At 39.5% G+C, this 22,705-nt stretch overlaps 1 protein-coding gene across 3 annotated transcripts in view; it reads right to left on the bottom strand.

The window, feature by feature from the left end:
* The window catches only part of ttll11 (tubulin tyrosine ligase like 11), a 48,244-nt gene extending 25,782 nt beyond the window's left edge, over window positions 1-22,462 (bottom strand). For all 3 annotated transcript variants that reach the window (XR_002874249.1, XM_023960464.1, XM_023960463.1), the window contains exons 1-8: window positions 21,446-22,462; window positions 11,820-11,919; window positions 11,550-11,683; window positions 9,937-10,227; window positions 9,573-9,857; window positions 7,008-7,103; window positions 6,827-6,939; window positions 1,317-1,559 (exon numbers count right to left, since the gene is read on the bottom strand). Coding sequence is in view for 2 of the 3 variants with exons in the window: in XM_023960464.1 (XP_023816232.1) it covers window positions 1,317-1,559; window positions 6,827-6,939; window positions 7,008-7,103; window positions 9,573-9,857; window positions 9,937-10,227; window positions 11,550-11,683; window positions 11,820-11,919; window positions 21,446-21,922 (1,739 nt within the window). In the remaining variant the exon portion in view is untranslated. The remainder of the gene's footprint in view (window positions 1-1,316; window positions 1,560-6,826; window positions 6,940-7,007; window positions 7,104-9,572; window positions 9,858-9,936; window positions 10,228-11,549; window positions 11,684-11,819; window positions 11,920-21,445) is intronic.
* Window positions 22,463-22,705: the final 243 nt, after the last annotated feature.

The raw sequence follows: 22,705 nt of genomic DNA, 5'->3' as shown, positions 1-22,705 counted from the left end.
TCTCATCCAGAGATCAGAGCGGCTTCAGGTTCACACAGACATACAAAGTATGCTCTGACTGTAAAAGCAGCGTCCAGACTCCTGCTGACGTTCCCCTGACCACTTCCTGTTCTACCTCCCTATTTCACCCCAGCTGAGGGTCAATCTGCACTTTGCAGCTCAGAAATGCCGAAACAAATTCTTTTTTTTTTATCCTTCTTTAGTGGCATTTTTCAAATGATGAAAGACATTTATAAAGAAAACTAAGATCAAAATTGCATTTCAGAGTTTTTCTTTATTCAAATCATTGTGAATCAGGAGCAGAGGAAAAAATGACATTTGAAAATACACTGGGCGGGCCACACCCTCTGCTCCATTCTGATGCACTACTTTACAGACGACTACATCCATGTACACTTTCGTTTTCCTCGTCCTCATCTGGCTCAAAACTCAACGGCTTGATAGATAACATTTGGATAAGAATGACGGTACCACGATTTCGCCAATAGCTATTTTTTAAAAAGCCCCGCCCCTTAAACTCTCTCTACCAATCATCCTTGGAGGTTTGAGCGATAGGTCATCAGTCTGACCAATCAGACGTGGTTAACGTCCACACGTCCCGGTGCCGACATGGCTCAAAGTTTCTCAGTTCCAAACAGCAGCTGAAGATCATGTTTAGCAGCGTTGCTTCCCACGGGATCTGTTGTCAGACCAAGTAAAAAGTGCATAAAATAACAAAACCTAAAGACATGAGTCTGTCCAGCTTCAACGCCAATGTTAGCACTACATCCCCCATAATGCATCGGGTTAACGGGACAGCATCTCTTATTGTGCTGCTGTTAGCCGTCATGAAGCACAACAAACGCAAACACGGAACAGACAATTTCAATTTCAGACTTTTGATAAAACTGAAGTAAAGTTGAAATCATCGAATCTATGGCCGAGCTGGCTCCTGGTTGGAGTAGTTTCCTCACATCAGAGCCAAGCCTTACATTTCTTTTGGGGGGGGGGTTCCACAAAGTCCAAAACATGCAGAAGAAAAACAAGCTGGTGCTGCGACAGCAGATCTGTAGGTTAAAGCAACACCTGGGTTACCATGGAAACGGACTCAAACACCTGGCTGCCTCTCAACACTGGCAAATGAGATGCTGCAGCAACAGCTGCTGACTGATGGATTATGGGATATTGGAGACTCCTTCATTTCAATCAGAAAGTATAGATCAGTGTGTTCATCGAGGCACTCCGTCCACTGTTCTTATGAATCCAAATGCATTTTTTTGTCCCCCCCCCATAACGAAAATTTTTTTTTGACCGTCTTCATTTAAGAAAATGTGCACCTGATGAAGGTTCGGAAGGCAGTGGGACCGAGCCGCATGTTGCCCTTGACCCCGAGGAAGCGTATGAACAGGCTGGCGATTCGCTCCGCCAGCCGCAGGTGGTTGAACTGTTTGGTGTACTTGGGGTAGACTTGCTTCAGGCACAGCGAAGGCTGATTCTCATCCGGACTCCTGCTGCCCGACTCTGCGTCCGTCTGGATCTCCTCTCTGGGTTCAGACCCCCTGCTCTTATCCTGGTAACTCCTGACGGAGGAGACAAAAAAGAAAGAAAAAAAACACTTCAAGCTTTAAAACAACACAACGTTAGTTGACTTTTTAGAACCTTCAGCTTCTCCAGATCTCTGCTGCACGAGTTCTCACCGAGACCAGGAGGCGGGCTCATATCACTCCAATTTGAAAATCCCTGCATTGGCCCCCATATGCTTTAGGGTGGATTTTAGCATACTTTTAACAGCTTTTAAATGTCTTAATGGTCTTTTGCCTTCTTATTTATCAGATCTTTTAGTCAAATATGAACCCTCATGGATCCTGAGATCCTCTGGCTCTGGTCTTCTAACCATTCTAACGGGGAAAACCAAAACTTATGGAGAGGCATCTCTTCAGCCCTCGTCTGCCAGAGGACCTGACCCGTCTTTTAGCTAATTTTACTACTTTTATTGTTTTATTTTGTTATTTATTCATTTTATCTTGTTTTATGAATTTACACCAGATTTGTAATGATTTATTTTGATTTACCTTATTTCAATGTTTTACGGTTTACTTTTTCGTTCTCATTTTTATTTCCGCTGCTCCCTCAGTTTAAACCTCTCCCTCCGGGGCGGCTGCTGTTCAGCCGCTGCAGCTCTAGGTGGGGGCCCGCATCGCCACTTAGCAGTGGTGGGGCGGCCCCCGCCTGTGATGCAGCATTTGGCAGCTGTTCACAGAGAGAGAGGTCCCAAATATTAACGTTTCCAACCACAAACATCTTCTTCTCGTGCTCGGCCTATTTCTCATTGTCCATCCCCATCAGTTAGGGGGTGGGAGTAGTGAAAGGGGTAGGGGGGGTCGTGTGTAGGTATGGGGAGGGGGGGCCCTATTTTAATTTTTGTGCTTGATTTTATATTATATATGTTGTTTCGTTTGTATGTAAAGCACTTTGTGTTATGTTTTTAGATGAAAAGTGCTATAGAAATAAAGTTTTGATTTGATTTTTTAGCCCCAGGATTACATCTTTGCGAAATGCTTTTCCTTTTTTTTTTTGTTTACCACTGATACAACAGATTTCAGTCTGAAGCAGCATTTTGAATCTGATCAATACTTTTACAGAACTTGGATCAGCTCAAACCAGCCTCTGCAGCTGCATTTATGTGCACTTCCACTAGCAGCTAAATCCAACTCTTTCATTTTAAAAATCCAGATTGTATAAAACATTATTTGGATTATTTTTTAGGGTAATTTTGGGAGTTTGAGCAGGACAGATCTTTCCTCAGGTTGGAAGTTTTTTCCAACGAAAAGGCGACAGACTGTCTAAATTGAGCTGATTTGATTGGCAGCAGGGAGGCGGAGCAAATGCCAGCAGCAGAACAATGAAATCCACTCTGACTCTGATTGCATTCTGCTTAATGAGCAGCCTTGTGTTGATTTTACAGAGCCGTGCTGTCTGAAAGGCTGCAGAGAGACGACCAGTAAACACAGCTGATTACAATTATATTTAGATTGGGGTTCAATTCTCTATAAAGTATCGACTCCCGTCTTGACTTAGTATTTTTTTTTTGCGTTTTACAAAGTGAAACAATTCTCATCTACATTCAAAACACAAGCCGAGCAGAACACAAAGAAAGTACTAAAATATTCATTTGAAATACTTAAAATAAACACTTCTTAAATAATTCTGAAGATTAAGAATAGTAATTGCACCCTCACTAAATATAGTGACAGTTTTTTTTTTGAGTGAACAAACTTTTTTCGGATTTTTCTAGTTGGCTTCAAAGTTCATGGTAAATATTAATTACAGTTTAGTTCTTCAGGTCACAAAGTTGCAAATCGCCCGACCATCACACTACCACCACCATGTTTGACTACAGCTGTGACTTTCTTTAAAGTTCAGCTGGTGTTAGTTTAGATGAACCAGGACATACACCTTTTGGAATAAATCTTTTGTTTCAACAGTTCATAACCCATTTATTTAAAAAAAAAAATTGGGGGATAAATAAAATTAGGCAAGATTCTGAGTGTTGCGTTTGATCAGCACCATCTTTTTTCTTAAAGTGCTCCATAAATCTCTTTTTGTGTGGAGTCCAAGTTTGAAGCTGGTACGAAAGTTGATTTTTTTTTATTTTTTTATTTTTTTTAGGAAAATACCAGATTACAACTCCTTCCCAAGGCCAAAGGTCACAAAACTTTGATTGTAGACCTAACCTGGTGGCTTGTGTGTGAAGTTTGGTGAAGATCGCTTGAACAAAGATTTTCTTTTCCCAAATGTGAAAATCGCCAAAAACTAGGCCCTGTGACCATCCCATAATAATTTCAGAAACTTCCTTTAGATATCCCTGAGACGTGTTGTGATTTCATTAGGTTATAAAATTATTAAAACTTTTTTTGAGCCCTATTCATTTGCTCCTATTCCTTTTCGATGATGTTTTCGTCTGCTGTGATGTCATCATTTTCTTTGGAGGGAGTCTTTCATAACGGCTAAAATTCCTTTCTGGACAGAGAAATCCGCATCTCTGCTGCGGGACATAATGATGTTAAACATGGAGGTTATTGTTTCCTCACACCAGCCAAGGCGCTTTTTTGAGATGTCATTTTCTTACAGATGCTTCATGAAAACATCAAGATTCTAGATTCATTTTTTTGTTTGATTTTGTTGGTTTCAAACCCAACGTGCTTGAATGGCAACAAAAAAAAAATCACCCCTGGGGAAACCTGTAGGAGCCTCATCAGCCAGAAGTGCAAACAAACAGGACGAGGAGATGCCGCCACAGCCTCAGACCAAACCGGTTCTCCTCCATAAATAATGAAGCCGTGTGGATGGCACCGCCGTGGAGGTTTGCGCTGCTGAATGTCTAATGGAATCGATGAGGCCTCCGCATCCAGAAGGACAGCACGCACAAGTGTGAAGGTGGCAGAAGAAGTCACAGGAGCACAAAGTGCGAAGAAGTTGAACATATTGCTATTCTTTATATGTAAATGCCCCAATAATTACATTGAACTAATTTATTGCAGAGCCACAAAGAAAACAAGAAGAAGGAATAAACCAGGCTTTAAAAACGGTCTCCTCTCCTGCAGAGCTATTAAGAATACTTCAGCTTTCCTGTGGGATATTTTAGTGCCTGTGAATGTACGTCTGTGCTGTAACGCCTCATAAATCACCAAGAAGAAAGAGTGCTGCACAATCCTCAACACTCACAATTAAACAGTCGTCCCTACTGGATGTTGTCATCGCATTTTTTCCTCCTACGCCCTCCGTTCTGCTGCTAAACCACTGCAGAGCTTTTTAGCCCCTCCTCCCTTTTTTTTTAATGAGTCGCTTCGTTTCCCTTCATCTTAACTGAAACTCCTTCAAGAGTGACTTCAGAATAGACTCTGCTTCCAGACTGTCTGTACGCCATCCATGGATGGAGCAGCTGTCGGCGAACGCCGCGCGGCGCCGCTCACTCACCTGCAGACCATCTGTGCAGCAAACGCGCGTCTGCGACCTCGGCTTACTTTAACGCTTCCTGACAGTTTGGAAACTCTGCAGCCGTGAATATAAAAGCAGGACGTTTCAAACTATAAACATCTGGTGATTTCATCTTATCTATGTAGTTCTAAATATCTGATAAGGTCCAGACAGTAAAATAAATATCCGGTTTGATTCAGTAAATAGTCACTGAATGTTTTCCATCCTACTGGAAGAAGACCTCACTGCTAAACGTGGATGTTGCATTGGGTTTAGAATCATTTTTTTATAATTAGGAATAGTAGAAATGATAAAACATTTAAACAATGATCGGCAAAAAGGTCAAATTGACTCTAACAGACAACATATTTTATAAACAAAAAGATCTAGAATGTTTTCTGCAGAAAAAAAAGGCTGCACGCGTCGTTTTTTATGCTTTCTTTTCGTTAGAACAGGGGTGTCAAACTCATTTTTACTGAGGGCCACATTAGTATAGTGGCTGTCCTCAAAGGGCCAGATATAATTTATACATGTAACTAAATGTAATGAAAAATAACTGTAACAATTCCTTTATGTTTGATTTGATTCTGTCAGGTTAGGTTATATGGACAGTGTTTAAGTCCTAATGTATAGTTGCCCACTCTGATATTTCAAGTCAGATTCCCCCTAGATATGAATAAATACACACCAATTTTTGTCCATAGTTTCGTCCATTAAAAACTTTTAATGCTCTCGCGGGAAACATAAAAGGACATGGAGGGCCACATTTGGCCCCCGGGCCTTGAGTTTGACACATGTGCTTTAGAAAGACAACTTGTGATGCAGACGGCAGCTTTGCTGATTCAAACTCAATGGGAAACAACATTTTTGCCATGTAATATATGCCTAAGTTATTAAACATCACTATGAAGAAATTTTAATTTAAAAAATGCATAATTTTTGCTAAATCAAAACATTTCTCTTAAATCAATAAAAAGAGTCAAACATTATCTCTAAATCTAAAGTGTTTTTTTTATAATTTATGATATATAACAAGAATGTATGCAAAATCCTTGATTTTTATTAAGCCCCACCACTGCAGTTCATTTTCCTGTAATATCAGATGCTTAAACTCTTCTTTAAATGTATTTTTCATTTTTCATATTTAAGTACAGTAAGCTGACATCTTTTTCTTCTTACAAGACTTTGTCGTTTTAGCAAAAGGCTTTTTTTTTTGCAGCGTCTCCAGAGATATGAATACAGTGAAGGTTTTACATGCAGGCAAACACAATGAAAATGTCATTTAAATGGTACCATACTTAGTTATGTCTGAAAACGGTATTCAAAGTATAGTCTTAGTGGGAATAAGTGAAAACACAAGTCTTTTTTTTTTTTCATCCTAACTTGCGGTGATTTTTCCGGATAAGAAAATGAAAAAGAAATAAAATAGATAATTAAAATTAGATAATAAACCTGATCAAGTTAAATTTACAAACAGAAGGTGAGTTTTCAAAACTCTACCTGAAAGTCAGATGTTTAAATGCAGCAGATTTCAGATGAAAAGAAGAAGGAAGTTCATTGAGAAGGTGTGAGCTTTCCTGCTCTCCAAAATAAAAGAGTCCTCTTTTTGCAAAGGAAGAAAAATCCATGTTTAGTCTTTGGTCATGAATTTGGTTTTAGGTGCAGTTCTGAAATGATATTCATTTTAGAAACAGAACAAAGAGGATCAGATATTTTAACAGACTCTAAGAAAAAGAGATGGATAAAGAAAGAGGAACGAAGAGGAGAAGGAGCAGCTGTCAAACCCTGATGTGTGCGCAAATGTGTGACTTTGGTTTGATAGCGAGCATTTCTGCTGGGAGCCACAGCGGTGCGTGTTGGTGCTGCTTACATCACCGGCTTCTTGTGGAAAGGATCCATGAGGCGCAGCGTGTCCCTGATCACCCCCACTTTCACCTCTTCATCCACCGGACTGGGGACAAACTCAAAAACCCCTGGAGCCACCTGGAACACGTACAGGTTTAGCACGAGGACGGGAAGGCGGGACAACCCTAGCGCCTGCAGACTCTTACTTCCTGCTCGTGTTCGATTCTCATACTTGGGTTGGAGTTGACCTCAAGTAACACCGGCTTCAGGTTCTTCATCAGCAGAATGTCAAAACCTAAAATCTGAAGCACAAATACATAAATCAACCAAGGCTGCTAGTTTATGCAGTATGTGCAGCTTGATGTGAGCTCCTTCAAAATAAAGCGCTAGTGGTTTTATTTTTAAACTGGGGCGACTTGGGGACAGCAAAAGGGAGGAGCAGAAGCCTCAAACTGTGTGAAACAACATCCATCCTGAATAATTGAGGTCAGGTGACTCAATTATAAACCGCAACCATTTTTAAATATGTGTTAACCCCAAAACACGTTTCAAAGGTCCAGGTAAATGAGAATACTTGTTTAATTGACTTACCTGGTAAATTAAGGTAAAAAATAAATAAATAAAAACTCCAAACGAGATACAACTTGAAACAGAATTCCTGAAGAAATAAACTAATCAGATGCTTCAAAGACTATCAGAATTGTGCAAACAAATCTGCAGTTTTTTGGACAAAAAGGAAAAATATGTCTGGAAAAATAAAAGAATGCAATAAAACACAGTGACATGCTGTGGGGTTTTTTTGTCATGTTTTTCTGGCACTGGAAACTACAATCTAAGCAGATAAAACAAGATTTAAAATAAATAAACTTCAGAACATCAACGCATTAGGAAGATATTTACTTCCTAAAATGATCTCATTTTTTCCCAGACTTATTAAAGAGGAAGATACGGGTCTAAAATAAGGCCCAGCGTTTATTTTCCCCATTTTTGTTAGACACATTAGGAATAAAAACACATTTAGAATGTCTATAAGATTATTAAAAATGTACAAAATATTTCTTTGAAGTCATAATTACTGTGCTTTTTTTTTCTAAATAGGGGCCTAGTTCTGGTTATGGTCATAATAAAATTGATGTATTTGATTAATAAAAATCAATATTAAAGTCTAGATGTTGGGGACATTTTAAATGTGAGTATTGACTTGAACTTGGTTGTGACCATATGAAAATAGATGCTCTTTTTGAATTAAACCCGTCTAGAAATACCCACTTTGGTTATCCTTTGATCTATTTAACTGCATTTTTCCATCTACTGCGGAATCACAACAAGAAATACTCAGAAATGCAATTTTAAGCTTCATTTTATATTCAATCTAAGTTCTTCTGGGTGATCCAGACAAGTACTAAGCTAAAGGCTTCATTAGTAAGACAACTACGTTCTCCTCTGTTTGGTTTTGTTGTAATAAAACATGATGGCATCCAGCTGGTCATTTTTCCAGCTTTTGTTTCCAGAAAACAATCTCCCGGAAAACCAGCAGCAGGAGCGATTCTGTTGCTTTAGCACATGCAAACAACTGTTATGCAGGAAGGGCTTCTTCTTTGTGTTATTGTTGTTTTTGTGTTATAGTGTGCACGTAGCACTGATCCTAAGCAGCTGCAGTCGTTCTTGAAGCTCGTCAAAATCTCTGTTGTTCCACTTTTGGTAGAAGATCCCAATCCCAGGTTGGAAATACTAAATAGTTTGTCGTGAAAGTTTGGACAGAACAACAGCTCCTAAATAAAAGGATCTACAGCTATTTAAATGTGCAGCTTTCCACACAAACACACATTCAAGGAAGGTGGGTCCTCTGATCTTCTGTACCCTTCCCCATTGCTGGCGGGGGGAACCGGGACCTCTGCAACATCCCATTTTTGTGTCCCATTGGTGCTGGCTTCCTGGGCCTGAACGGTCATCTTAAATGTGCTAAAACAATCTTAAGGCAGCTTGAAGCATTTAACGAATCAAATAAATCCATTTACGCATTTGACCAATCGGATGGACTCCTTTCATGTTAGATGTTTGCCTTCTACGTAGACGAGGGTCATTTGGAGAGTAATTTAAGAAATGTTCACTCTTATTTAAATTAAATACTTGCAGTGAAATGGAAATGACGTTTTTGGTTGTTTTGCTATTTGTTTATGTATCACAAGTTATACCGTCATCGCAATATTGGTGATTAATATCACAAATTGTGAGTTTTCCTCATATCCTAATCAATATGAATAAAGTGTAGTCTAAATTACAAAAGAGGTTTATACAAATATACACCGCGTGTGTCAGAAGATTCACAACCCCATGTTGTCATGGTAAAATCTTTCCAACACAAGAGGCTTTCAGCTTCAGCGGTTTGCTCAGCTGTTGGACAGGATAAGTAATAAAAAAAAGTGCAGCTTTAAAAGCAACTTAGGTTTATTAGATCATTCAAAAAAATGACCCATTTCATAAATTTAAAGCACTTGAACTGAATTATTTAGCCTCATTTTTTAAGGTTTGACAGAGTTTGATGGTTGTGCTGCAGAACTTTAATTCAATAAATATGTGGAGTAAAAAAAACTCCTTTTTATTGATAACAATGTTGATTATTTGTGGTGGAAGATCTAAAAGTTTTTTTTTTTTATATATAGCAGTCGAATGAAACTTCTGAATGTAAGAAAATAAAACGAACAAATAAATGTAGCTGCAGAAGATGAAGATTTATTTTGAAAAGAACATTTTGGACTCTGTTCACCCACCTGGAAGCAAGTGGGTCCTGGTTTTCCAGGTGGAATATCCGCTTGGTAATAAACCTTCAGCTCAGGCACAACAGCGATGACGGTCTTAATGACCAGAGCGATGATGTCCGACCACACCCTCTTTATGTCCACGCCTTTAGCGGCCAGCCGGTAGAGCACGCTGGAGAGCGTGCGCTTGCTGCCTGTGTTCTGACTGTCTGAGTGGACGAAGTTTCCGCTGTGGACGTTGAGGGAGTAGTTGGTGAGGTGCATGAAGACGTGGCTCAGGTTCTTCTGGCTTGGCTCCTGCGCGAGAACAAAAAAATAAATAAAAAAAAGGATGAAGAATCTGCGAACACCAAACCGCAGAGGGCTGTCCTCGTACCTGATAGGGCTCCGTGCAAAAACGGGTCAGGCCTTCTTTGGCGATGTAGATCTCCAGCGGTTCCAGCGACTTGATCAGCACGTAGAGGCGGATATCAAACTTCAGCTTGTCGATCAGCAGCGGCTTTGGGATGTACTCCTGGACTACGGCCTGCTTGGCCTGTGAACCCACCACCAGTTTCACGTCGGCGGGATCGCGGATGAGGTAGATGCCGTCCCCCTGGGACCCCCCGTCTGGTTTGACAATGAAAGTGGGGTTCACCGCCGCGTCCTTCTCCTTTATCAGACGGATCTGTGAATGAAAAGGAAATGAATGAAGGAGGAAATGACATCATGGCGTGGATTTCTGAAAGGCGTGAAGCCTCTTTGCCATCCTGTCTATAAAAAAAAAAAACTTTATAGACTCCAATTAATTCCACAACTTTTATGAGTAAAACTTATCAGGGCAGCAAAAAAGGCAAAGCCGTTTGGCTTCACAGACAATGTGGTTCTCACTTTTATCGAAACGATACAGAACTTTGAAGATGAGACAAGGTTTGATAAATATTACAACAACATTTGAATGGGAACTTCTCAAACCTGAACGGGCAAAAAGTTGTTTAACTGAGTATTTTGTTTAGCCTGATGCTTTGTTCGGTATTTCAGCAGCAAAAGCTGCTCACCTGCTGTAGGATGAACAGCTTACCTGCTATTCAGAGCAGGTGAAAAACAAAAAAAAAGTTCATAAACGTAAATCTTAATAAAAATTAAAAAAAACTAAATAAAATTTAAAGTGGTTGAGTGAGTAATCCTGACTAAAAGGTTTTTGTTTTTTTAGCAAGCACACATGATATCAATGTCAAAGAATAGGTTTAAACATTCAAAAAATATTGAAAAATTGTGTGTTGTTAAAAAAAATATTGTTTTGAAAATGGTAAACAAAATATAAAACCTTGAACATTCTCCTAATTAAAAGTTTTTTTTAGAAGAAACACTGAAAACTTCTTGAAGTGCCTGAAAGTGCAAGTTCAAAATGTTCTGCTGGCGCCCCCTGCTGGATGCATTTAATGTCGTGACATTTGTCTCGTGGTGGAAGACAAAATTTGAGATTAAAACGTCATTTCTGAGTTTTTCAGCAGAAAACTTAAAATATAGAATATTGTTGTTAAGTTAAAGATGGTAATGAAAGAAATTGCTTATTTGAGTCCTAAATGAAAAGGTTTTTATTTAATTTTAATACTCAAAGATAAAGAATTAAAGCTTTGATGTCTGAAGTTCCCTCATTGTAAGTAAAGGAAACATAATTTAGATAGTGGTTTGGCATATTTGAAATATTTACACATTTTATAGAGAATGGACCAAATGTTGTCTGGGTTTATAAGCCAATGTTATATTTAAATATAACTAAAAATGCTGGAATAAATCAACCAGTGGGGGTGGAAGGGAAACCAAACAAAGCAAGAAGACAAATTTACAGTTTAACATTTGACATGACTATAAAACATTTCCAAATATTTTCTGAGTGTTTATTCAGATTTTTTTTTTTAGTTTTTGATTGGTTTTCATCCCAAACCTTTAGAAAAACATCTGCATAAAATATTAAAAAGGAGGGAAGATGATTTCAGAGATGATGACCTGTGTGGCGAACAGCTGATGCTCCTCAGGCAGGATCCAAGAGCGCGGGTAGAAGTCGTATTCCTCAGGAAAGAGCTCCTGCATGGTCCTCACCGCCCTGCTCATGTTGATCTTTCTCAGCATCTCAACCATGCCTGCAGGAACGTTCAAGAGAAAAAACACACTCGATTTGCAGTAACGGATGCACAGTTTGTGAGCCGACCAGTCTGGCGTGAACATTGAAGGCAAAAAACGTGGAGTTCAGGGAGTGCAGGAGACGCTTTGAAATACCTGGGAACTTGTTGACCTGCCCTGAGACGATGTTTTCATTGTCATGGAAGGAAACGCCGTGCCAGTAGATGTCACAGGGCGCTCGCCTTCCCAAAGGAAACTGAAGACAACCGTGAAACAAAGACCAGATGAAGAAGAGTCAGAACAGAAAAAAACACGGTTTTCCAGGCTTCAAGGTTTTTTTTGTTTTTTCATTTGGTCTGATTAGTGTAAATATTTAAGGTTCTTTGAGGTTTGTTAGCTTCCCAAACACATCGAAGTGAAGCGATGAGTCACAGCAGTTTGAAAAAAATCACTAATGCTTCCTCTTTTGTCTTCATCTGTCAAATTTTCTGAGCACAAACTCCACAAAATGTCAAATGAATCACACCTTCAGCTCAGGTTACTTTTCATTAAAGAATTCACAGAAATTTTTCAAACTCATTACAGAAATGATTAAATAACTAAAATATACTTTACATTTCATCAAAGTCGTCATGCTTTTTATGTTCATTTGAGCTTGTGTTGTGATTTTTCTTGTAGTTACAAACCCTGAAGAAGGCATGTTCTGAATTTCGACGGACAAAAAGCACGACCCCACATGTACAATAGATTTGACTGCAACTATTGCAGAAATGACTTTGGCTGGAAAAGGTGAGAATCTGGGGCCATTTCCTGTTTTCACGGTGAGTGACAAACTCATGAGCTATGCAAAGGAGTGTGAATCATTCCTGGAACAACACAAAACTCTGGAAGCCACACTGACTCAACCTGAAAGAAGAACTAATGATTTGTTGGTAAATATTTGTAAACAAAAGCACTAAATGTACAATTTATAGGATCAAACTGCATTTAAATGATTATATGAACAGACAGAGATTAGGTCTGAGCGACCGTTCTAACTTAAACAGCTGTTTCTTAATGATGTTGACAGAAAAATCCTGGGTTCTAGGTGTCTTTTAAATATGCCGTTTTTAGCCAAAATCAAAAAACCTATGTCGTTTACTAGGACATAGTTTCTGGAGAGTGGCAATTGCTGAGAGCTCTCTGTTTACAAGCGATCTTGCTAGATTACAGCCCCCTGGTGCAACAAAATGGTGAGCAATACTGGAGCTGTCCAGCGTACGGTTTTGAGCCAAAACAGGAAAACAAAGACGTTCATGGATCTATTTATGTACAAGTGGATGCGTCAGAATGGGGCGGAGCTTGTGGCCCGTCCAGAATTTTTTTCTTTGTCACAAATAGGATCTTTTTTTCGTCTGTTGCTGTATTTAATCTTGAGCTAAATTAATTATGTCCTCTATTATAAGAAAAATGCCACAAGAACATGTTCAAAACACAATTTTCATTGGAGTGGGTCCTTAAAGCTTTTTTTTTTTTTTTAATGAATTAAACCTATTTTAGAAATTTACATATTTGACCTAGACCTTAGAAAAAATAATAAAGCCACAAAGTACAAAACTTTTTGTGTTAAAATTTAATTTTAAAAATTTATATGTTGGTCATTTCAAAGTAAAGTTTAAATTTCACATTTGATCTTTCTCAAACATAAAAACAAGGTTACTTTATTTCAAAATAAATTAGTGTTTCATCAGGAATCTCATTTTTTGTGTAGTTGATTAAAATTGTACTTTAACAAACTGGGAAAAGCGCCTTTAGATGAAAATTAATAATAAAAAAAAAAAATTCTACTTTTTAGTATAGAGGCAAAACTTTTAATGCCTCAAAGAAATACCTCCAAGGCCTTGGAGAGACCGACTAACCCTTAAAATCATTCTGATGCATATATATTTATATATATATATGTATATATATATATATATATATATATATATATATATATATATATATATATATATATATATATATATATATATATATATATATATATATATATATATATATATATATATATATATATAAGGCCTGCACAATATACCGCAAATTTATCGTTACCGCGACATCAAGCTGTGCAATATGCATTCCGCAAAAGACGGTGAAAATCGCAATAAATGGTTACCTTAAATGTGCTAAAACAAACTCATGGCAGCTTGAAATATTGAACAAATGAAATAAATCCCTTTATGTATTTAACCAAGCGGAAGGAAGGACCCGTTTACGTTGTTGATCAATCAGATGAGCCCTTTTACATTTGATCTTTGCCTCCTACGTCGACAAGGCTCATTTGGAGTATAATTTTTAAACTGTTGCAGTGAAATGGAAATGTTGTTTTTGGTTGTTTTGCTATTTGTTTATATACCGCAAATTATATCGTTATCCCAATATGGCATATCGCAAGTTTTCCTCATATCGTCCAGCCCTAATATATATATATATATATATATATATATATATATATATATATATATATTTAGATGACTCTATGCTGGTGCAACTTTAATGTAGATGTTAAAAATAAATCTTTGTCTAAATACATTTAGTCACATTGCAGATTCAGTAAATGTTGAATTTTAAGGGAATTGCAGCAAATTAAAGCATGTTCTTTTCATCATTGTGGTTTGTGGTCAGTTTATTGATGTGTTTTTGAAGCTGGATCGACAAGTTCCTGCACTTATCCCACATAAAAAGTCCCTTTTTTTCCTAAAGGAAGTTCATTATTTCCTCACAGCAGCACATTAAAGATGTGAGGGGCGGGGGTGTGTGTGTGTGGGGGGGGGGGGGGGGGGGGTTTACGAGAACATCTTTGCCTCTTTTTTGAGCAGGAACACCGGCTGATGCCACATCGGAAACGTGGGATTGCAAGATTTGGCCGCAGCAGGAACTGAAGGATTTTCTGCTTTTAGAAAAGAGACAATTTTAAGGAGTTGGCAGCGGTTAGAGCAAAAACGAGAACGATGGACACGTCCCACACACTGTTCCTTACAACCACTGATGCTTTCCTTTCGCTCACACAAACACTACGTTCCTACCGGGTACTATTATTTGCTTAAATATATGTCTTCCAGCTGTCATTTTACCTAAAAATAATGAATAAAATAATAATAAGAATAAAACTATACCTGCTCTGTGAAATAACATCTGAGCTGCTTTTTCACAGCAGCAACAATGACGATTTCTTTCAATGGGCTACAAACTTTTGTAAATGATCTAGATTTATTGTCAAAAAGCTTTTGTTCTTTTGTGATGCTAATGTGAAGGAAAAAAATCTATTTTCATTATACTTTGCTGCGGAATCAATGTGTTTGATTGATTTTCCCTTCAGAGCCCTGACCTAAACCCCACTGGAATCTGTGGGACAAATGTTACTCAGGAGAGCAACTCGGCTGTCAGCAGTGCAGTCATTTCACAGCCGATCGATGCGACGCTGCACGAGTCGACCAAAATATTTGTGGCGGCAAACTTCGGCACAAGTGACGGATTTCTATATTGAGCTCAAAAACATAAAACACGGTTTATATCCGCCTTTTTTTTCCACAGCGGACCTCTGAGAATCAATTCTGAGCCAGGGAAGAGGCTTCAGAGTGTTGAAAACAAACGTCATCCAACAGGATCCGACCATTCAGTGTATATGGGAACTGGACTGAGCAAGTGGGACATTACCCATAGAAAATGGCTTACGACATTTTAAAAAACGCACTTAAGAGCCTTAATTGTTTTTGTTTAAACAATCTGAAGCACCTTATATTTGGATTACTTTGGCTGTACTTCCTTATGTCGAAGCAATTTTGAGAAGTACACTGACAAAGTGAATATGCTAACGCGGCTAAATGTTAGCGGTGTCGGACTGTGTTATTTACTTGTTACTAACAAGGTTGGGAGTTACAGGTATTGTGGACATGCTAACGTGTAGCGTGTTACAAGCAAGTTCTGGAGTTACTGTGAACTCCTCGGCTAATAAAGTCTGACGCGCTGACAGACTGTCTTATTTATTTGCGTCTTATATTTCGGTCAATCTTAAACAGTGAGGTCAATAAGTATTTGATCACCCTGTGATTTAGCAATTTCTCCCACTTAGAAAACATGGAGGGGTCTAAAATTGTCATCATAGGTGCATCTCCACAGTGCGAGACAGAATCTGAAGAAACATTCAGAAATAACATTGTACAATTATTTTAAACAATTTATTTGTATATTACAGTGACCAATAAGTATTTGATCACTTGAGTTATACAACTTTAATATTTGGTACAGAAGCCGTTGTTAACAATTACAGATGTCAAACGGTTCCTGTAGTTCTTCACTAGGTTTCTACACACTGCAGCAGGGATTTTGGCCCACTTCTCCATACAGATCTTCTCTAGATCTGTCAGGGTTCGGGGCTGTCGCTGAGCAACACGGAGTTTCAGATCCCTCCAAAGATTCTCTATTGGATTTAGGTCTGGAGACTGGCTAGGCCACTCCAGAACCTTGATATGCTTCTTACGGAGCCCCTCCTTGGTTTTCTGGGCTGTGTGCTTCGGGTCATTGTCATGCTGAAAGACCCAGCCACGACCCATCTTCAACGCTCTGACTGAGGTAAGGAGGTTTTTGCCCAATATCTCACAATACAGAGCCCCGTTCATCCTCTCCTTAATACAGTGCACTCGTCCAGTCCCCTGTGCAGAAAAACACCCCCAGAGCATGATGCTTCCACCCCCGTGCTTCACTGTAGGTATGGTGTTCTTGGGATGATGCTCCTCCTTCTTCCTCCTCCAAACACGCCGAATGGACTTAAGACCAAAAAGTCCTATTTTGGTCTCATCTGACCACAAGATTTTCTCCCATGACTCCTCTGGATCATCAAGATGGATCATTGGCAAACTTCAGACGGGCCTTGACATGGGCTGACTTCAGCAGGGAAACCTTCCGTGCGATACATGATTTTAAACCATGACGTTTTAATGTATTACTTATAGTAGCCTTGGAAATGGTGGTCCCAGCTCTCTTCAGGTCATTGACCAGCTCCTCCCATGTAGTCCTGGGCTGATTCTTCACCTTCCTTAGCATCATCGATACCCCACGAGGTGAGATCTTGCGAGGGGCCCCAGTCCGAGGGACATTGACAGTCATCATTAGCCTCTTCCATTTTCTGACAATTGTTCTTTTCTCACCAAGCTGCTTGGCAATTGCCCCGTAGCCACTTCCAGCTTTGTGAAGGTCTCTTTGGTTTTGCCCATGTTGGTAGTTAGACATCTGACTGATTGTGTGGTGCACAGGTGCCTTTATGCAAGCTAACAGCCTCAAACAGGTGCCACTAATTTAGAATCATGAGCAGAGTGGAGTTGGACCATTTAAAAGCAGAACAGCAGGTCTTTGCTGGTCAGAAATCTGTCTGATAATCAAGTGACCAAATACTTATTTGTCAGTAATATTCAAATAAATAGTTTAAAAAAAAATCGTACAAGGTTATTTCTGAATGTTTCTTCAGATTCTGTCTCTCACTGTGGAAATGCACCTATGATTAAAATTTAAGAGCCCTCCATGTTTTCTAAGTGGGAGAACTTGCTAAATCACAGGGTGATCAAATACTTATTGACCTCACTGTATATGACAAAGTCAAAAATGATCAATTCTTTAAATGGTGCTATGGGGTCAAATTTGGATCAGCTTAAAGTGACTGAAAGAACCAGAGAGTGAATTTGAAAACAACAACAAAAATCTAAATTCGAAAACAGTCCTAAACTTGAAAGTAGACATTGTAAACTTGAAGGAATTAGTGAAAAATAAGAAAAAAATAATAGTATTGTAAACTTAAAAGAAATATTGAAAATCTGAACCTTAAACTGATCCCCAAAAAAATTTTTCTTTGTATTTTTAACTTTATTTTCCGTTACTCTTTGCTTTTAGTTTTCAGTTTCAATTCAATTTTCAAGTTTTCACTGCTGAGCTGATGCTATTTTGACATGGGGGCGGGGCTTAGAGCTAATTAGCTAATTGACATGATTTCCCAGGATTCCCAAAGAGGTTCCGGTAAAGTGAGGCCTTTTCTCCTGCGGAACGACGTGTGCTCAGATGCTTCCTCCACTCTGATGCACCAAACTTTGGGAGAGCATTATCATCATTATACCGTACAGTTTTTCCACACTACGTTCCCCTTTCACAGCCCTCCTGATTGGTTGATTTTTTTAGTGCAGCTTTGCCAACATGACATAAATCTTTGTGGCGATTTTAAAGTGAAAATGTTCATGTCTGTCTGAAGTAGTGAAGAGTCTCCTCTGTCACACATTTAGGAAATCATATCCTGGTAGCCAATGAGCTCAAAGCCCCGCCCACACAGGAAAATAGGATCGGCTCAGCAGCGAACATTTAAAACTGAATTGAAACTGAGAACAGAAAGCAGATAGAGAAACAAAAAAAATTGAAAATACAAATAAACATTTATTTGGAAAATTTTTCTTTTTTTGATTTAGAATTATTTTTTCTAATATTCAATATTTCTCTCAAGTTTACAATTTATTTTCTCAAATTTACTATTTTCATTAATTCCTTCAACTTTACAAAGTGTACATTAGAGTTTAAAACGGTTTTCAATTTTCTTTTTTTTCTAATTTACAATATGTTTTTTCATTTATTTCAAGCTGAACCTAACTTGGCCCCTAAAGGCCCGTACACACCGGGACGAATATTCGCCAGGCGTTATTCGCCAGCGTTTTTCGCCACGTTTTCGCAGTGATTGGTCCAAATCGGTCTGAAGCACTCGCCAATCAGGAGTCAGCGTGTCGAAAGTCCACACCCCTATCATTTGAAAGCAGACAACAGAATCTGTCAAAGGTTTCATCTACTGTTATTGAGGCATCTTAGAACTTATTATTATTCTGGCAAATAGAATGAGTAATTGCTGTTTATCTCTCAATAGAAGTCTATGGGATTTTGGCTTCTTGAAACGGTACGTCTTCCTGTTTGGAATGTGAGGGGGGAGGAGTCACTGCCCAGTTCTCATCTACAGTCGATGGCTGCAACAGAGCTGCATCGCATGAATTTGTTTGCATGATACCCTCCTGCTATCAATACCAACAATGATCCATGCAAAACAAGGTTTCTCTCCAGCTCCGCCTCTCCGGGTTTCACCAACTCCCAGGAAACGTGTGTGCATGAATCATTAAAACCCATTCAGCGTCAGCTTAGTCTGCAGCGTCCTTATCAGAATCGCCACAATCAAATTCTCGGGTATTTTCTGTGACTGTCACTCAGACCCCCCACCCCCCCTGGCTGCCATTATCTCTGCCTTAAAGACGACTAAACGTCTATTGGATTAGACGAGCTTAGGGCTAATAATTTCTTACCGTGAACAAGTATGCCATATGTGTAAAGTCAGCTGTCCTGCAGGCCAGAGACCGCTGCAGATGCACACATGCAGTAGTTTGAGGCCAACACCCCCTGAAACCTTCTTTAAAACACACTTTATATATTTTGAATCCCATTCTTGTGTTTCTGAAAACATTACAAATGGATACATCGATCTCTAACGGACCCCAAAGGTCATCAGTTTCCACTCCTGGACAGATGTTGACACCTACTTACAGACAACACAAGATCGGGGGGCATTTAGACTTTTTTTGGGGGGGTGTTGGCGTCTAACATGATGGTAATGTATCTGCTGTTGTTGACACCAGACCTTCGGGTCAAGTAAGAGGAGTCTTCAGGACAGCCGTGCTCTCATACCTTAATGCTTCACTTCTCATGCATAATGAAGGGGGGGGGGTGTGGGGGGTGTGGGGGGGGGAATCAGCTGCCTGCAGCAGGATGAAACTACATTAGGCTCCAAAATGAACGCCAAAGCGACATAAACCAGCTCCAACTTCTTTACATTTGTTTTGGTTTTAAGAAATGGTTTGATTCCTTTACAGCTCTAAAAGTCAAACTGATTCATGAAAAGGTCATTTATTTGGGTTTAGGTCACAAACGAAAACAATCAGAAGGCTTTTTTTTTAATATTTCCTGTAAAATAACTTTTTTTGGTTTATTCATGAATGAATAAACACCGCAAAAAATAAAACATGATGCCATATTTATACATTCAAAGTTTTAAATACGTAAGTTGTTGCCTGACCAGAGAATTTTTTGAATAAATTGTTACGTTTTGAATAAATAGAGAATAAAAAGAAACTCATGAGTTGATTAGTTTCTGAGCAAGATTTGACTGCTGTCCTTATCGTTTGTTTTCAAGGTTGAGAAATGTCAAAAATATTCATTTAGTGCGGTTTACTGTCACAGCAGTTACACCAAACGGACTGGAAAGTCCATGTAGTTCCAGCAGTAGCTATTATTGTTTGAACTGCTTTGTTCAAGTCTCACTAGTCTTCAGTCTAAAGTTCCTTAAAGACCCACTCTGATGACAATGATGATTTTAGAGTTCTTCACATGTTCTTGTGGCATTTTTCTGGTGATAGATATACTGAGACGATTTAAGCTTCAAATGGCATTTCTGAGTATTTCCTTCTTCAAATTGTTGTGAATGACGAAAAAAAATGCAGTTTGAAAACAAGATAATTTGGGACATAGAAAATATGCTGGGTGGGCCACAAGCTCCCATCAACAGGGGGGAAAGGGGGCGGGGTTGCCCCTCACCAACAGTCCCACCCAAAACTCTGAGGCAGTTTCTTTAATGTACTGAGACGTTTTAAGCATTCGCTTTTTTAATTATTATGTGATTATTTGCAATAATTATATGGGTAAAATACAGTTTTTTTTTAAGATTCTTTTCTGGCTCCAACACTGTATAGACGCTGTTACAAAACTCCTAGAAATTGCACTAGAAATATACAAAAACTATGTCAATTTGCTTTGATTTTTTTTTCATAAATGTATAACTACAAATATCTTTAACTGAGTGGTCTCCAACCTTTTTCAGGTCACAGGATAGTGGCTGGTATTTTCTAAATATACTAAAACTGTTAGTCCGCCGTTTGAGCAGCCTTTTTAGCAGCATCCTTGTAGCATTAGACAGCCTGTTATCCATATTTGGATTCAAAACTCCTGGTTTTTGTCTGTTAAATCCAGAATTCTTTTATTTTAATATCAAAGGCTCTTCTTCCGTTTCCTCACTAACTTTTCTGCGGAAAGAAACTTTCCAAATACGTTTTTTTTTTTTTTTTTTTCAGTTTAGCAATCAGAGCAGCCGCTGTAAGAAAGTAACGGACGGATTTTTGACACGTGATTGGGCGACTTGACAAGCGTCTAGAATGAGTCAGATGTGGTGGAGAGAATCCAGAAGTTGGAGTCCCCTGCTTTAACTGGTGTCCTTCTATGAAAGCAGAAACAAAAGCTTTTGAAATAATTATGGCTAACCTTAAAAAAAAGATATCTATAGATGGTGATTGACTAACCTATTGTTCTTTGCAGCTCTGCTCACATGATAAAGGCAAGAGCTCTCAACATTAGGCTCCAGAACTAAGTGGCTAAAATGGCCATTATAAAGCAGATCAGTGCAGATAAATCCACTGGCCTGGATTCAGATATCCGCTGCAGGAAGTCCACACACGGCAACGGTGAGTGTGGGAGACAGAGGTTTTCATCCTGTGACACCCGTGACAACTAACTAAGCTTCCTGTAATCCCAAACTCTCATGCAACTGGGAGCTGATGTCAGAGGTTATATTTGGATCGCTTCACCATCCAAGCTTGGATGAGTTCTCCACGCTTGTCCCTGTGAATTTTTGGGGGGGAATAAAGCAGAAAGAACTTAAGAAAAAAATAAAATAAACACACCTCTTTCCATTTGAGCTGCTTGATGCTCATCTTCAGCGCCTCCAGGGACGTTTTGGCTTTGGACGAGTCTACTGTCACAGGCCTCCTCTTTTGGGACTGTTCTTGTGGGCCACGGTTGATCAAGTAGTTCCCGTTTGTCTCGGATGTGCCATGAAGAAGGCTTCCAGACCCCTTGACGCGAAAAGCCCGCTCAAATCCTGGATTGTTCAAGTTTATCACAGCAGGAGCGAAAGCCGCGGGCCCTCGCAGGGGCCAGTCCGGGGCTGCTTTGACACAGCAAGCCGGCTCCCTGTGACCTCTGCTCCTTTGTTTACAGAGGACAGAGGACGCATCTGTCCCAGTGGTGGCAGTGATGCTGGAGGGGTCTGGGGAGGCGGGCAGGGAGGCCACCTGCTCCTCGGAGTCCGCAGCCTCTTTCTCTGCATCCTCACCCTGTGATTTGGTTTGCTCAGCCCTGACATGCCCATAATCGCTCATTATGCAAAAGTGCAATGCTTTGCTGGGCAGGGCACAGTTGTCCCACAGAGAATAAACAGACTGTAATGAGGGAGGCCAAAAGGGGAATCAGAACGCTGCCAGTTTGAATGGTTTCATTAAAAAGCCATTTTCAACTGAGAAGCAAACATACTTAACTTCACCGTTTGACAGCTAAAGATATAGAAGTGATGTTAGCAATGAATGCTCCTGGATACATTATTTTCATAAAAAACTTCCTAATTCTCACACAAACTGTCCGAACCGAAGCGGGCGGGACTCTAACGCTGCTAGCTAACCTTGACGTTAGCCGCTTCATTTAGCTAACACCTGAACGGAGTCCGCGGCGGCAATGAACGGCGCTCAGAACTTTCCGAACCGGTGTTTCTTCTACTAGCAGCGTTCGGTGTGCCGGCGGCGGCGACGGCAGCCACAGGTCTCCGCCCTGCGGTGCGCATGTTAACGGTCCCGTGTTGTCAGGCAACAGAAGGCAGACCAGCCCACCGACCGGCCTCCATCCGGTCCGCTTCACCAACAGCTGATGGTGCGTTAAAGGCTGTAGTAAATCTGTGTTACACACGGGCTAGATCCACTGTGGCTTAAAATACTCCTTTCCACGTTTATACAGATTTGTTTCCTTGCAAATGATCAATAAATAAATAAATAAATAAATAAATAAATAAATAAATACATAAATAAATAAAAAGTAACTGCGGCATGAAAACTATAACTCACAGGTTGTGCTTTTGAAACTCGGCATTTTGATCTAGCTTTTTTTAGTACTTA

The sequence above is a fragment of the Oryzias latipes genome, chromosome 12 (genome assembly GCF_002234675.1).
Source record: "Oryzias latipes chromosome 12, ASM223467v1".
NCBI lineage: Eukaryota > Metazoa > Chordata > Actinopteri > Beloniformes > Adrianichthyidae > Oryzias > Oryzias latipes.
The sequence above is the reverse complement of the archived record's forward strand: the minus strand, read 5'-3'. Positions and strand labels throughout refer to the sequence as shown.